This window comes from Lathamus discolor, chromosome 3 (genome assembly GCF_037157495.1).
Source record: "Lathamus discolor isolate bLatDis1 chromosome 3, bLatDis1.hap1, whole genome shotgun sequence".
Classification (NCBI taxonomy): domain Eukaryota; kingdom Metazoa; phylum Chordata; class Aves; order Psittaciformes; family Psittacidae; genus Lathamus; species Lathamus discolor.
In genome coordinates this window covers 61273503-61285741 of record NC_088886.1, presented here as the reverse complement: position 1 = coordinate 61285741, position 12239 = coordinate 61273503, and the positions used below count along the sequence as shown (strand labels likewise).

At 43.9% G+C, this 12239-nt stretch overlaps 1 protein-coding gene and 1 long non-coding RNA gene across 3 annotated transcripts in view; one reads left to right on the top strand and one right to left on the bottom strand.

The window, feature by feature from the left end:
- LOC136012369 (uncharacterized) overlaps positions 1-4722 on the bottom strand; it is a 63363-nt gene extending 58641 nt beyond the window's left edge. Inside the window, exon 1 of the long non-coding RNA XR_010611686.1 lies at positions 4109-4722. This is a non-coding gene — a long non-coding RNA (uncharacterized LOC136012369). The remainder of the gene's footprint in view (positions 1-4108) is intronic.
- A 136-nt stretch (positions 4723-4858) lies between these two features.
- The window catches only part of PKN2 (protein kinase N2), a 50584-nt gene continuing 43203 nt past the window's right edge, over positions 4859-12239 (top strand). For both annotated transcript variants that reach the window (XM_065675568.1, XM_065675567.1), the window contains exon 1: positions 4859-5193. In XM_065675568.1, coding sequence (XP_065531640.1) covers positions 5146-5193 — 48 coding nt within the window. In that variant the 5' untranslated portion in view covers positions 4859-5145. The remainder of the gene's footprint in view (positions 5194-12239) is intronic.

Sequence of the window (12239 nt, the reverse complement as noted above, 5' to 3'; positions counted from 1 at the left end):
TATGTAAACACAGAAGAGAAATTCTAACTAGAAAGTGCATGGCAAACTAGCAAGGTTATGATTACAACACAGTAATCCACTCACAGTTGTAAGATAGCTGTGTAATTAAAATAGTAATAAAGGAATAGCTTAAGAATATGCAAAACTCGCAAGCACCACGAGAGCTAAATAAACTTCCATATTCATTTTAGTTTTCTGTTGACATATCATCTCCTCTTCACTGGCAGTGGTACGTCAGTAAGAGCCTCGGAGAGCTCTCAGGAGCCTTTTCTTACATGGAATTCCCTTTAAGAAATCTGAGTGAAAGGCGGGGCATTAACTTCAAACAAATACTATGGAAGAAGAGAGTTTTCAAGAAAGGAACCAACACTGTCAAGCTAAACATGCTAAAATTTGAATTTTGTTCCTCCTGTTCAGCATTTTCTTTATTTATTTAACAGCAGCAAGTTGCTGCTCTAAGAAAATACTAATTTGTTTCTTATCTCAAAGTTTAACCTGATCTAGACACATTTCTTCCTAAATCCATTGCAAGACTTATTATTGGAAGCTTTTGAAAGCAAAGCCTTCTCCTATTCCCACAATGATTTGACAAACAAAACAGGAATATGAAAAGTACTAGTCTTCATTAATATACTATTTTTAACAACTCCAAGCTGAAGTAAACAAAGACATATGCATTCTCTCATCTCCTTCTTCCTGTGCCTCATAGCTCCAGGATTTGATTAGGTTTTCAGGGGATCCAACCTAGAAGGACAACTGTGGGAATACAAGAGTAATGCTATGTCCAGAAGTCAGGGAGAACAAATGGGTACATTATCAAAAATCTGCTTGTGTTCTTTCCTAAAAAAGATTCCTCTGACTTTGTCTAAAGACTACATTGACTTTATTCCTAAGCAAAAGGACTTGAAGAAAATGCTATCCTAAAGTAGACTTGAACAGTGAATATTAGCATTCCCACACTGGTGTGTCTGTCCCTTAACAGGTATCAAGATTACCGGTAAAATTAGATCTTTAGCCCACCCCATCAAAACGGTCACTACCTCCTAGAGCTTGGTCTGTGCCTAGAAAGGTAGTGGGCTGGCCTAGTATTGCTCTGCCCCCACTCACCTACCAGCACTATGCATGCAGAACGCCAGCTGACTTCTTCCTTCCCAAGAGTGTCATTCACCCCCTCCCCAGGCATGTATCTACAGTGTTGTCCTTCCAGAACACATCACTTATTTAAACATGTGAGATTAACCAGAAACTTAAACAAAAACTTAGTTTTCCCTGGTAGTGTCTTGCTGGTAAGCATAATAATTAACACCTATCTGATGTTCTTCACATGTCCTTAATCCTCATTTCTATGTGCACCACCATGTGAAAGCAAGCTCTTCCTTAGATGGCACACAGGACTAGCTAGAGATATTCTAAAATATACCCTAGATTTTGCTTACAAGATATTTTTCTAAGAGGTTCTGTACCATGCTCAAGGGTTCACAAGGGATGCTTTGCTCCACCTCGAACACTGGAATTCTCAGCTTTTCCAGGTCTTTGGGACAAAGACCTTAATAACACAACCAGAAGAAAAGAACTAATTAAATAAATTAAAATTAGCAAATGGTAGTGATGTCCTTTCCATTCAGTTTAATTTTCTAGTTAATTGAGTGTTGGGAATGAGTAACAGAATAACGGCTGAAGAAATAGCACCCAGATATTTTAAGGCACAAGCTGAACTCAGGATTCCATATAATGCTAAATTATCAGATTTATGTACTTAACTGTCTTCTATTTTGGGACTCACTCGGAATGTTCTTTCTTGCTCAGTAATTCACCGTCAGTACTTACACATAGAGCTACAGTAATCTAGCACTGTTCCGTGCTGGAGGAACAATGGTTAAGGAACAATTCCCCTCAAGGAAGAATGGTTAAGTATCAGAGATTTAGTTAAGCTAATGTCTTTTCAAACCAGTTCCTCTTTTGATTCCTGTACTGCTACACTTATATCAAAGAATCTAGGACTTTGTCCTTCCAAGTTGTGGAATACAAAAAAGATTACAGGCCCTGTCTTGACAGGGATAACAATACATTTTAGGCTACGCTCAATAGGGAGGCTAGGTTAAGCATGCACTGAAGTCAGCTGCCTGTTTTAGACAGAATCTCAAAGCTTCATTAACTTTGTTCAAGCATCCACTCATGTAACTATGATTTTGGAGAGGGGGCATGATCTGTGTTTCTTTCCGACCACATCTTGTAAAATATACATGCACACTGACTTCTCCTCCTTTGCAATGGGGGCAGGAGAGCAGATGAGCTGCAGGACTGGATCACATACACACTGACAAGTATATGAAATCATTAAGTCACAATAATCCAGTCATTTCTGCTTACATATACATATATACACATACATATATATCCTTAAAAATTTGTTCTTGAAAGCAGTTCAAATGAATTTTAAGTACAGTTTGGCATCATTCTGTCATGGTCAAAATGAGAAAATGTTGTATCAATGCCTCTCTTTGCCACTCCTCTTCTTCCACAATGTGCCCCAAACTATGCCATACTCCACAAGTAAAGCCAATTCATGCCTTTTGACATGTGACTGCTAAACTAAGAGTACTTCATATATGTAACAGTAAGTCTGTGCTAGCCCAAATTTTACCAGGTAACGTGAAACTTTGGCTATGGGAAAAATTGAGGCAGGAAGTCTGGTGAAGAATAACCAGGATTTCCTCCCACAGACTTCTTCACAACTGAGTCACATTAATTATTCCCAAAATTCTTCTTTATAACAAAGATATGAGTTATGTATATTTTGGCTCTTGGTCCCATAAAGATGATGCCCAGACTCGGAAAAGTGACCTGCATGACCTCCCAAGTTAACATTCCTCAGGTAGCTTAAAATCACACTGTCACTCAAGAACCCAAACTGTTTTTGAGGAATTTACATTCACCATAGAAGGTGAATACACTTCAAATGTTTTATCCAACTGCTGAGCCAATTTCAGTACAATTTAACACAATTGACAATTTAGCCTCAGATGTTTTATCTTCCTTTATGACAGCTATTATATGGTTCCTGTCATGTACTAATGCAGCAATGAACAGTAATGAAGATCTTACATTAGAACTCTGTTAACCCCAGATTTATGAACTTTCACTATTCTCTGTAAAACAGTGGCTGTTGGACAACTGGCAGGTAAAGTCTTCTTCTTCTCGACTTTACCCTTTTCCTCCCAACCTGTAATTTTCTGGCCACACAGACCAGAAATAGAACCATTGGCTTCAACTGTACTAAGTCTACATGTAGATTTGTGTGTGTGCAGCACTACGAACTATATCAACACAGCTACTTGGGCGTAAATCACTGAAAAAGACCAATTTCTGTGAAGATGTGCATTGCTGCTGTAATACTATCTTAGTATTTCTCTTACGTGAAGTTAACTGTGTGCATATGTTCACAAGCTTCTTTTATACTGCATGATAGCACTTTGAACTGTCTGGTTTGTTTGGTGCTCAACAGTGGAAGTGTAAGACCACTTAAATACTTTGGATTTACTACAAATCGTAGCGGTAATTTAACATCTACTTCTCCTATTCGCTTTTTATCAATAAGTAAGTAATCCCCAACCCTTCAAAACTGAAAGCGCAGTTCTAGAACATTCTACTATCGGCCTGTAGCCAAACGGACACAAGCATAAACAGAACGAATGCTGATACCTGCATGAAAATTGATCTATCAAAAATGCCTCATCTTCCACGACTTTAATATGAACTGCACAGATTTAAACCAGGAGTTGTAATTGCTTCCAGACAGCACTTTGCACGAGTTCAATTACCCTAATGTAACACCCAGTATTAAAGTGGAATGAGAAAGCACATGGGTATAGATGAAATAACAGACAGTATTGTCTTATGGGCAGGTGACAATGAAGAAAACAAGGGACACAGCAGGAAACAGAATAAATGCCAGCGTCACATGCTACCAAGAGGGAAGAGAAACCACTTCCTCCCAGACACTCAAACCAAAGCTTTCGGAACAGTGTCACCCCCCAAAACCTCCTCACCAAGCACCCCAAGAACACCCTCTGAACTCGTAAGAACAGCATTAACAACCCCCACTCACCACAACCTCCTAGGCCACCGCTCCTGGTCCCTGTGGCAGCAGACGGCTGCCCTCTCTCCAGGTGCCTGGGGTAAGCATGACCTCTCTCTGCTTCCTGAGCTAGCTGCTTTGGCTACAAACCGCCCACGAGGTTCTCACCGTAGGCCTGAGAAGCCGAGTCCTGGCGACCCCTCAACACCCAGGAAGTGGCACGTGCCTCCTTCCCCCACCACCACCAGAGGAAGCTACGGCAGCAAGGGGCCGAAGGATCTGAGGGGCCTAAGGGAGCCGAGTGGGCTCTGAAGGCGATGTGGGATTCGAAGGGGCTCTGAAAGGGCTGAGGGACCTGAACAGGCTGCGAGGGCCCGAGAAGGCTCTGAGGGGACCGAAGAGGTTGTGAGCGGCCTGAGAGGGTTCTGAGGGTACCGAGGCAGGCCTGAGGGAAATGAGGGGGCCGAGGGGGGCGCTGAGCAGGCCAAGGCAGGGCCGAGGGCGCTCTGAGGGGGCCAGAAAGGTTCTGAGGGAGCGGAGCAAGGACTTGGAGAGACCGAGAAGGAGCTGAGGGGGCGCTGAGGGGGCTGAAGCGCTCTCGCCGTCGTCGCTTTCCCGCCCTAAGGTGCCTCACGCCCCGGATGCCCGCGGGGGGGCGCGGGCCGCCGCCCCACACACATACGCCCCTAGTCACGTGCTCCGGCAGCCGCAAAGCAGCGACGCTTTTTTTGCGACAGGGTGACAGCCAAATGGTGCGACATCTGCGGCGGCCGGAGAAGGAGGAGCAGCAGCAGCAGCCGCCGCCGCCAAGCGCTGCCGGGTAGCCGAGCGCCGCGCCTGGGCGGGGGAGCGCACCGCGGCCCGGCGGGCACCGCTCCGCACCGCGCCCGGAGCGACCCCCATGAGAGCAGGGGGAGCTGCCCCCTGCCTGCCCGAGCACGGAGCGCTCCCCCCGCCCCTCATGCGCCCTTAGTCCCGGCCCCGGGCCCGCCTCCCTCGCTCCCCTCCCCGCCGGCGGCGGCGGCAGCGGCGGCAGTGTCCAGGTGCGGACTTCACACCCCAGCGCAATGGCGTCTAACGCGGCCGAGAGGGAGATCCTGTTCACCGAGCTACAGGTAAGCGGCGGCGGCCTCGTCCCTCCGGGCGCCGCCCCGTCCCTCGCGGGGAAGGATGGAGCCGCCGCCGCGCCCCGCCGCCCCCTGCCCGCCGCTCGGCGCCCACCCCGGCCCCGCGGCCGGGTCGGGGAGGAGGCGGCGGCCGAAGCCCGTGCCCCCCGCAGGCCTCTTCCCGCTGCTCTCCCCTTGGGAGCGGAGGCGCGGCCGCCCGGTCACGGCCCCACCCCGCTGCCGGCCGCGACCCGCTTTTGTCTGCTGCCGGCTCCCTCCTTCCCCCGCCGAGCCGCCGCGTCCCTCCGGCGGGGCCTGCCCCGGGCCGCGCCCCCCGGCGCGGCGAGGCCACTGCGGTGGCCGGGGGTTGTCCCTGCCGCCCTGGGCACGGCGCTCGGTGGGGTCAGGCAGGGAGCTTCCCCCGGGTGCAGTGAACCGCGCAGGACCGGGAGCAGCTTCCTTTATGTAGGCCTTGAACCGGGAGCCCGTGCAGGGAGAAAATGGTGCGGACAGCGTTATTTGTGCCGAGCAAATGTTTTTGTTTCCTCAAAACCCACCCCAAACAGCCCCCGACGCTGTAAAAGGTGCTGAAAACTCAGGGTCGGTTGTTTCCATCGCTGTAGTTTGAGTAGTTCGGGCTGCCTGTGGAACTGTTACTTTTCTGCTTGTCAGCTGCAGGGTTAGATGCAATTCGGGAGCTTCGCCTTTGTGCTCTTATCTGTAAATGTCAGCTCAACCTGCTGGCTCTTCCGCTTCCTTGTCCAGAAGAAAGCGTGCCTTTTTCTCTTCTCTTTATAAATGTACCCCGCTAAATCTATGCGAGTTGTTATGGTTAACCAGGCAAAGAATGCGTCCCTGAATTTATTAGTCGGACAATTAGCCAAAGTAAGGAGTCTATAAATGGAAAGCCTCGAGTTTAATGCTCGAATAGAAATTAGAAAGGCATGCATTAAAAAGCAGAAAATCCCTTTCCTAAATTCTTCTGTCATGTTAAACATTAGCAATGTGCTCACTTGAGTAACAAAGGAGAAGAAGGCACCACAGAGGTGTAGCAGTCTGCTTACTATTGTAGCACATGAGATGGCTGAAGGCTAAGAATCCATCTAAAATGCTGAACTTTAATCAGTGGCTCATAAGCGTTTAGGAAGAATCGCTATGTTAATATAGACTTGATACGATGATATATAAGCTGGCAAACCTGTTTGAAGTGGTGAGCTGTGTGAATAAGTAACTGTGGTAGTGTCACAGCTGAGCTAAATAGAAGCAGAATTTCTGTAGAAGTACTAAAGTGGGGTTTGGATCAATTTAAACAGAAATGAATGGGGGTTTCATTTAAACAGAAACAAATGTGTTGTGGGTTTTTTTGTTTTTTTTTGCTGGGGGGCTGTTTTGTTGTTGTGAGTGGGGAGTGTTGTTTGGTTTGTATTATTTCCTGTATCAATATGTAGCGTTCTTCGTGCAAGACAGAAAGGTGGCAAGGTTAAGGTGGAAATTGCATTGGGGTTTAAGCTTTGCGAATTGCTAACTTTTGGGTGTATTTAAGAGGAACTTCTCCATCAGGAAGAGCCACTGTGAAGCTGGCATTTTGTTTGCAGTGGCACATATTAGCAGTGGAGTGCAAAGGCATCAGTATTATTTCTCTTGTGAATTCTTCAAAGCAAATTGTTCTCCATATACCTGTGCATAAAAGCTATTTCAGCGGTGTGTTCCCAAATAAAGGGGACTACAGCGAAGCGTGAGATACGCCGTTTCAGTCGTGTTGCTTCAGGAGGAAACTTCCTCAATCTAAAGAACTCTAACCTAAAAAGTGCTTATATGTAAAATGGGCTTTTACTTGCATGGTGCAGTCTTGCACAGGAAGATGAGGAAGTTGTCGAATGCATGGCTACAGCAAAGGGTGCAAGTGTCACACGTCCTTGGGTTGCTCTAGATCATGAAGGATGTGTGGTTTGGGTGGTTTGTTCGTTCTCAGGAAAGCCTGCTGAAAACAAGCTAAACCCAGCGTTTATCACAAGCTTGATCCTGATGTGGAATCTAAAGTGAGCATCAGTCAGTGATCAATGCAACACATTGTTTATTGATATGTTCTTATGATAGCCCTGTGTACTCCAGCGTGCTGCTGCATAGGTAACTGTTAGCTTTGGAGGAAGTAAGTAAAAGTGGGTCAGTTATCACATATCCATTTAACTCTCCTGATACAAAGGTTAGCAAACTTTAACAACTACAACAGGGTGTCAAAGAGCGAAATAGCTGACTGCTAAGAAGAAACCAGTAGATGTGATGTGGTGTTAGTACTTAGTCAAAGTACACTGGGTTTAATTAAACAGGCCTTAAAAAGGCCTTAGATACCACTTCTCACAGACGGAGTTCTGTATGTTTAAAGAAGTGACAAAGAAGTTCCTTAAAACCCTCTGCTAGCAAATACCCACTGAGCATTTCTGTTCTGTCTCTTCTACAAAACATTTCATCAATTCCTCTGTATCTTGAACCATTTCACAGGCAGTTAATAGGATGTGGAAAGTATATCTTGCTCCTAAGCAAGTTCTCGTGTGTTCGTTCAAAGTGAAAACTGCAACACTTACTCTTTAGTAGTTAGCAAATGCACAGTATGAAATAAACCTGGCAGTAAGCAAATCCTCTTGTTAATTTGTTCTGTTTATCAGCTTCACCAGAAACTTACCTGGTTACCAACGGTTGAAAGATTACTTTACCTTTTCACCTCCTTTTATCTCTAGTACAGGTCCTTTTGTTGGAGGGGGAAGGAGCTTGGGTAAGAACCATTATTGTTGATGATGCCTTCCCTTCCAAGACTTTGTTATCCTTTTCTGGGCTTGCATCCCTTTAGAACTTGGTCTAGCAGGTAAACCAGTGCTTGCTTTAGATTAGCTGCACAGTTTTTAACTCTTTGCTTCCTGATGGAAGGGGCAATTGTTTCTTCATGAAATTAAAGTTTAACTTGGGATGCTTTAGGCTGTTAAACAAGGCATCCATGGACTAAAATATTTCAAGTTTTAGATTATAAAGGCCTTCTTCTAATCATTATTTAAAAACAAATGTTTTATGAGCTTGTGTGTATTTCCAAAGACGTGTGCTTTCTTGGCAGAGATCATAGATATCAGCATAGTAAGTTGCTATGGCTTGGGTAACAGAGTTATTACTTAGAGCATTTAAATGCAGCTATTGTGTATGCAAAGTGATTGCACTTTCGAACTTCTAGGTGTCCTCTGCCACTTCTTCTCTAGGCAGTAATGGCAATGTTTTAAGCTTCAGACTTTTTGTGTTAGTGTTATGGGATTTAAGAAAACTTTAGGTTCACTCAGAGCTGTGCTTTAAAACCAATACCTGTTTAATGGCAGCAAAACCCAACATATTACTTGGTTCTGTTTGTTCAAATGAAATTGTTTGGTCAAGATAGAGAACTTGGGCTGTGTCCTAAAGTAAATAAGCAGGTAACAGACCCTTATTTGCTTCAAATGGAAGTGTTAAAGGTCTACTTGGAATGAGTTTTTCAAACTTGGCCATAATCCATATTTCTAAAATTACAAAACATTGGCAAAAATGTCTTTATTTCTGTATTAGTCGGAATAAAGGGGTCATTTTAGTGGCTATTTTGTTTTAATGCTGGCATTAAGTTGCATAGTGCATGCCTATTCTTGTAATTTGCTAAGATGCTGTATTTGGGAGCCCGAAGTATGAATTTCAAGACAGAATCGTGTTTAAAGGCTATTGGTGACTTTGTTTCCTTTAGAAGTAGTGATGAAACAGTGCCACAACTGAAACACATGTAAATGATGCTTACACAGTGGCACATCCGGTACAGTTCTTAGTTTGTGTTTTTTCCGTTTCATTAAATGAGTCTGATTGAGAAATACTCAGTATTTTGTTAGTTTGCATGGTATAAATCAGGCCAGTTGAGTTTTAGGCTACACAACTATGTTTTGTATATAAAATTAGGCACTTGAACCTGGGTTAAACTACTAGGTGGGACTCTGAAGACCTGCATTTCATTCCTGGCAGCTCTGCTCTCTGTAGGTGACATTAGGCAGATGACTTTGCTTACTCATGTCTCAGTTTCCTCATCTTTAGAATAGAGGTAATGGCACTTGCTTTTTTAGAGATAAAAAGTACTGGATATTTATTATTAGCTGTCACCAAGTGCCTAAGGACACCTTAAAAAGGTTCAGGTAACCTAATTAATCTGTTTTGAACAGACACTGTAATTAGGCTGAACACTCCAAAGTAAGACTGCCTTCCAATACTGTTCAGCTAGGACAGGTTAGCCTCAAATCGTTTGGAGTTCCTCTTGTTTCTTCAGAACAAGGAAATGTCCCATTCAAGTGAATATATCCTGAGCTGGTTTACTGCTTGTGGTGTGTTTGGGACTTGTCAGGTCCCTACAATGCTTCTACAACTGGTGGATTTAGGACAGCACTTAAGGTTTTTCTTCCTTTTGTGGATATATATTCCTCTTTAAACGGGGCTCTGTTCAAAACTTGTATTAGTAAAATATACATCCTGTTCTCAGTGGAACATCAACAAGCCTTAAAATACCATTAGGGAGGTGCATGGGTGGGGGTTTTGGTTCGTTTTGGGGTTTTTTTCATCTTCTTAATTCTGTCAGTCTGCCTGTTAACATAGGAACTTAGATATGATACAGACTTGGATATGTTGGACTTCATCAGAGCAGATGCCTTTCTAAGACCCAGATCTGTTATTTCAACTTGAGATAAATTATTAGTGATGGCAAGTAGAAAAGTGTATTTAGTTACAGCATGCGTAATAGTTCTGCTGGAACAGTTTTGTACGTTGTGGATGCTCATTCATTACAATGTAACCTAAAATCTGTGGTAGAGTAACTAGATAAACATGTCCTTTACATTGGGAAATGGTGGTTTAAGGGCTTAATGATGGGATTAAGACTTTCTTTGTCAATGTCTCATTGCTTTGCTGAGCTCCAGACATTATGTGGCCTCTACTTGGATTTAGAGTAACAAAGCCTTATGGTGTGTTAGATGCAGCACAAGGGGCTGGTTCTGCTCTCTGGTTTTGCTTTTTGTAGGAATCGCTGGTATAGCTGGTACAAATTGGTTTATGGTAGGCTGTTTAGTTGGGTTTGTTTCCCCTTTGTGGATCCTGTAAGTGAATGGGCTCAGGAACAGACTGAGCTGAAGCATCTCTCATGAGGTACTGCTCTGTAGCAAGGCATTAATATAATACTTCGATAATTATTAATTTTTAATTAATTATTATTAATTAATATTATTAATGCTTAGTCTGCAGTTCCTGGCACAAGCAGAATAGCTTCTTTGCTAGCATTGGGGGTGGTGAAATGAGATTTATGTTGTAGAATTGTAGCATCCAATCCATAACTTGTGTTCCTTAGAGATACAATTCAGGAGTACTGCATTGAAAAAAACTGGTAGTGCCGTTAGTTTGCAGAATGCTCTGAGCCTGTCCTTACAGTAACATTACGTCTGATCAGTGTGGTTATTTGAACTGCAGCAGGATAATTATGTCCCAGTGGCAAGTCTGCACCGTTTCTATTACTGCCATTTTACTGTTGCTGGTTACTTACCATTTGACAGCTCACTAGTGAATTGAACTGCTTGCACGACAGTCTGGGCATGCATCCTGAGGAGCAAAGCTCTGCTCCATGGGTTTTCTCATAGTGCTTTGTGGGGTGCTTTTTGGAATCCAGGAATTCAGTGACTGTCAAACTAACACAGTTTTTGTGACATCCATCAGCTTTGCCAGTGCAACTTTTGAAAGCCAGTGAGGAGGATATGGTTGAGTTCTGTGATAAACTGATATGAACAGGATAGTCATGTGCACTTGCAGGCTTCTGTTGAGCTAAATGGACCAGCTCTGCTGGGAATTCTGCTGTTGTACTCTGGGTAATGGAAGAGGCTGAAATCGAGCTATTCAGGCTGATGCATATAACTTCACTAATAGGGTGAGCTGGGAGAATTCATGTGATCAGCTACTATGGCTCTGTTGAGAGACTACCAACTGTGGGTAGTGGTGATCTGATTGTTGTTTAAGGGTTGGCCACACCTGCTAGTTTGCTTGATATTTGTTGTAAGTGCAGTTTCCTATACTGTGTATAAATGCAGTTTCCTATACTGCGTTATGCTCACTTTGGTTGTAGGTCCTGTTTGCTGGAATGTGAGGTATAGAGCACCAAATGCACAGTGATGGTAAAACTGTGCTCTCATCAGTGTAGTTTGTCACTTCTACTGGGCAACCAGGGAAGAAACGGGAATATTGCACAAGTGTATTTTGTTAGGACAACTGCATCTATACTGAAGGCCTGTGTTATTTTATTATAGGTATATAGATAGCTGTTAGGTACCAAATAAGAAGTGATTGACTGGGAAGGGCTGGACTGGGCTCTCCAAGGTTAATGTATGTGGATTTTTCCTGTTCTTTTTCTGTGTTATAAAGGAAGGTTGACATGTGGCAGGACCCAGGGAGGATTTGCTCTGGCCCATTATGCAGATCAGGAAAACTGGGCTATGCTGGTAAAAACCTCAGCATGGACCAGACTAAATTAGTTAGCTTTTGCTGCCTTCAATTCCAGTGGATTTCTGTAAGCCTTATTTTTTCTGGAGATCTAATGTGTTTTAAATGACAGAATTTCTGACTTGTTCTTTAAATAAGTACAGATCAGAGAGTTCCAATCAAAAGCCTATGATATCTGTTTCATGGCTGTAGTGTTGTGCGGTAGTGCAGCGCTGAAGCAAGCTGGTTTTTCTGTTGAGCTTTTCCCAACATTTGCTATCTTGCGACACAGTAGCAGGATGCAGAGATGAGAAGAACATGTTAATGTGAAAATGAAAGTGGCGGAACTGGTGCTATTACTTCTGAGAAGAGCCGGGGGGACAGCTTTCCACTAACCTTCCACAATTGTTATTAGTGTCACGGAATACAATAGGCAGCAGATCTACAGCCAGGAGAAGGCATAATTAAGTCTGCAGTACCAAGGTGCTAATGGATTGTGTCAAAGTCCTGAGATAAATCACAGGAAAAATGCAAGCCTCTGTTAGTGCGGTAGA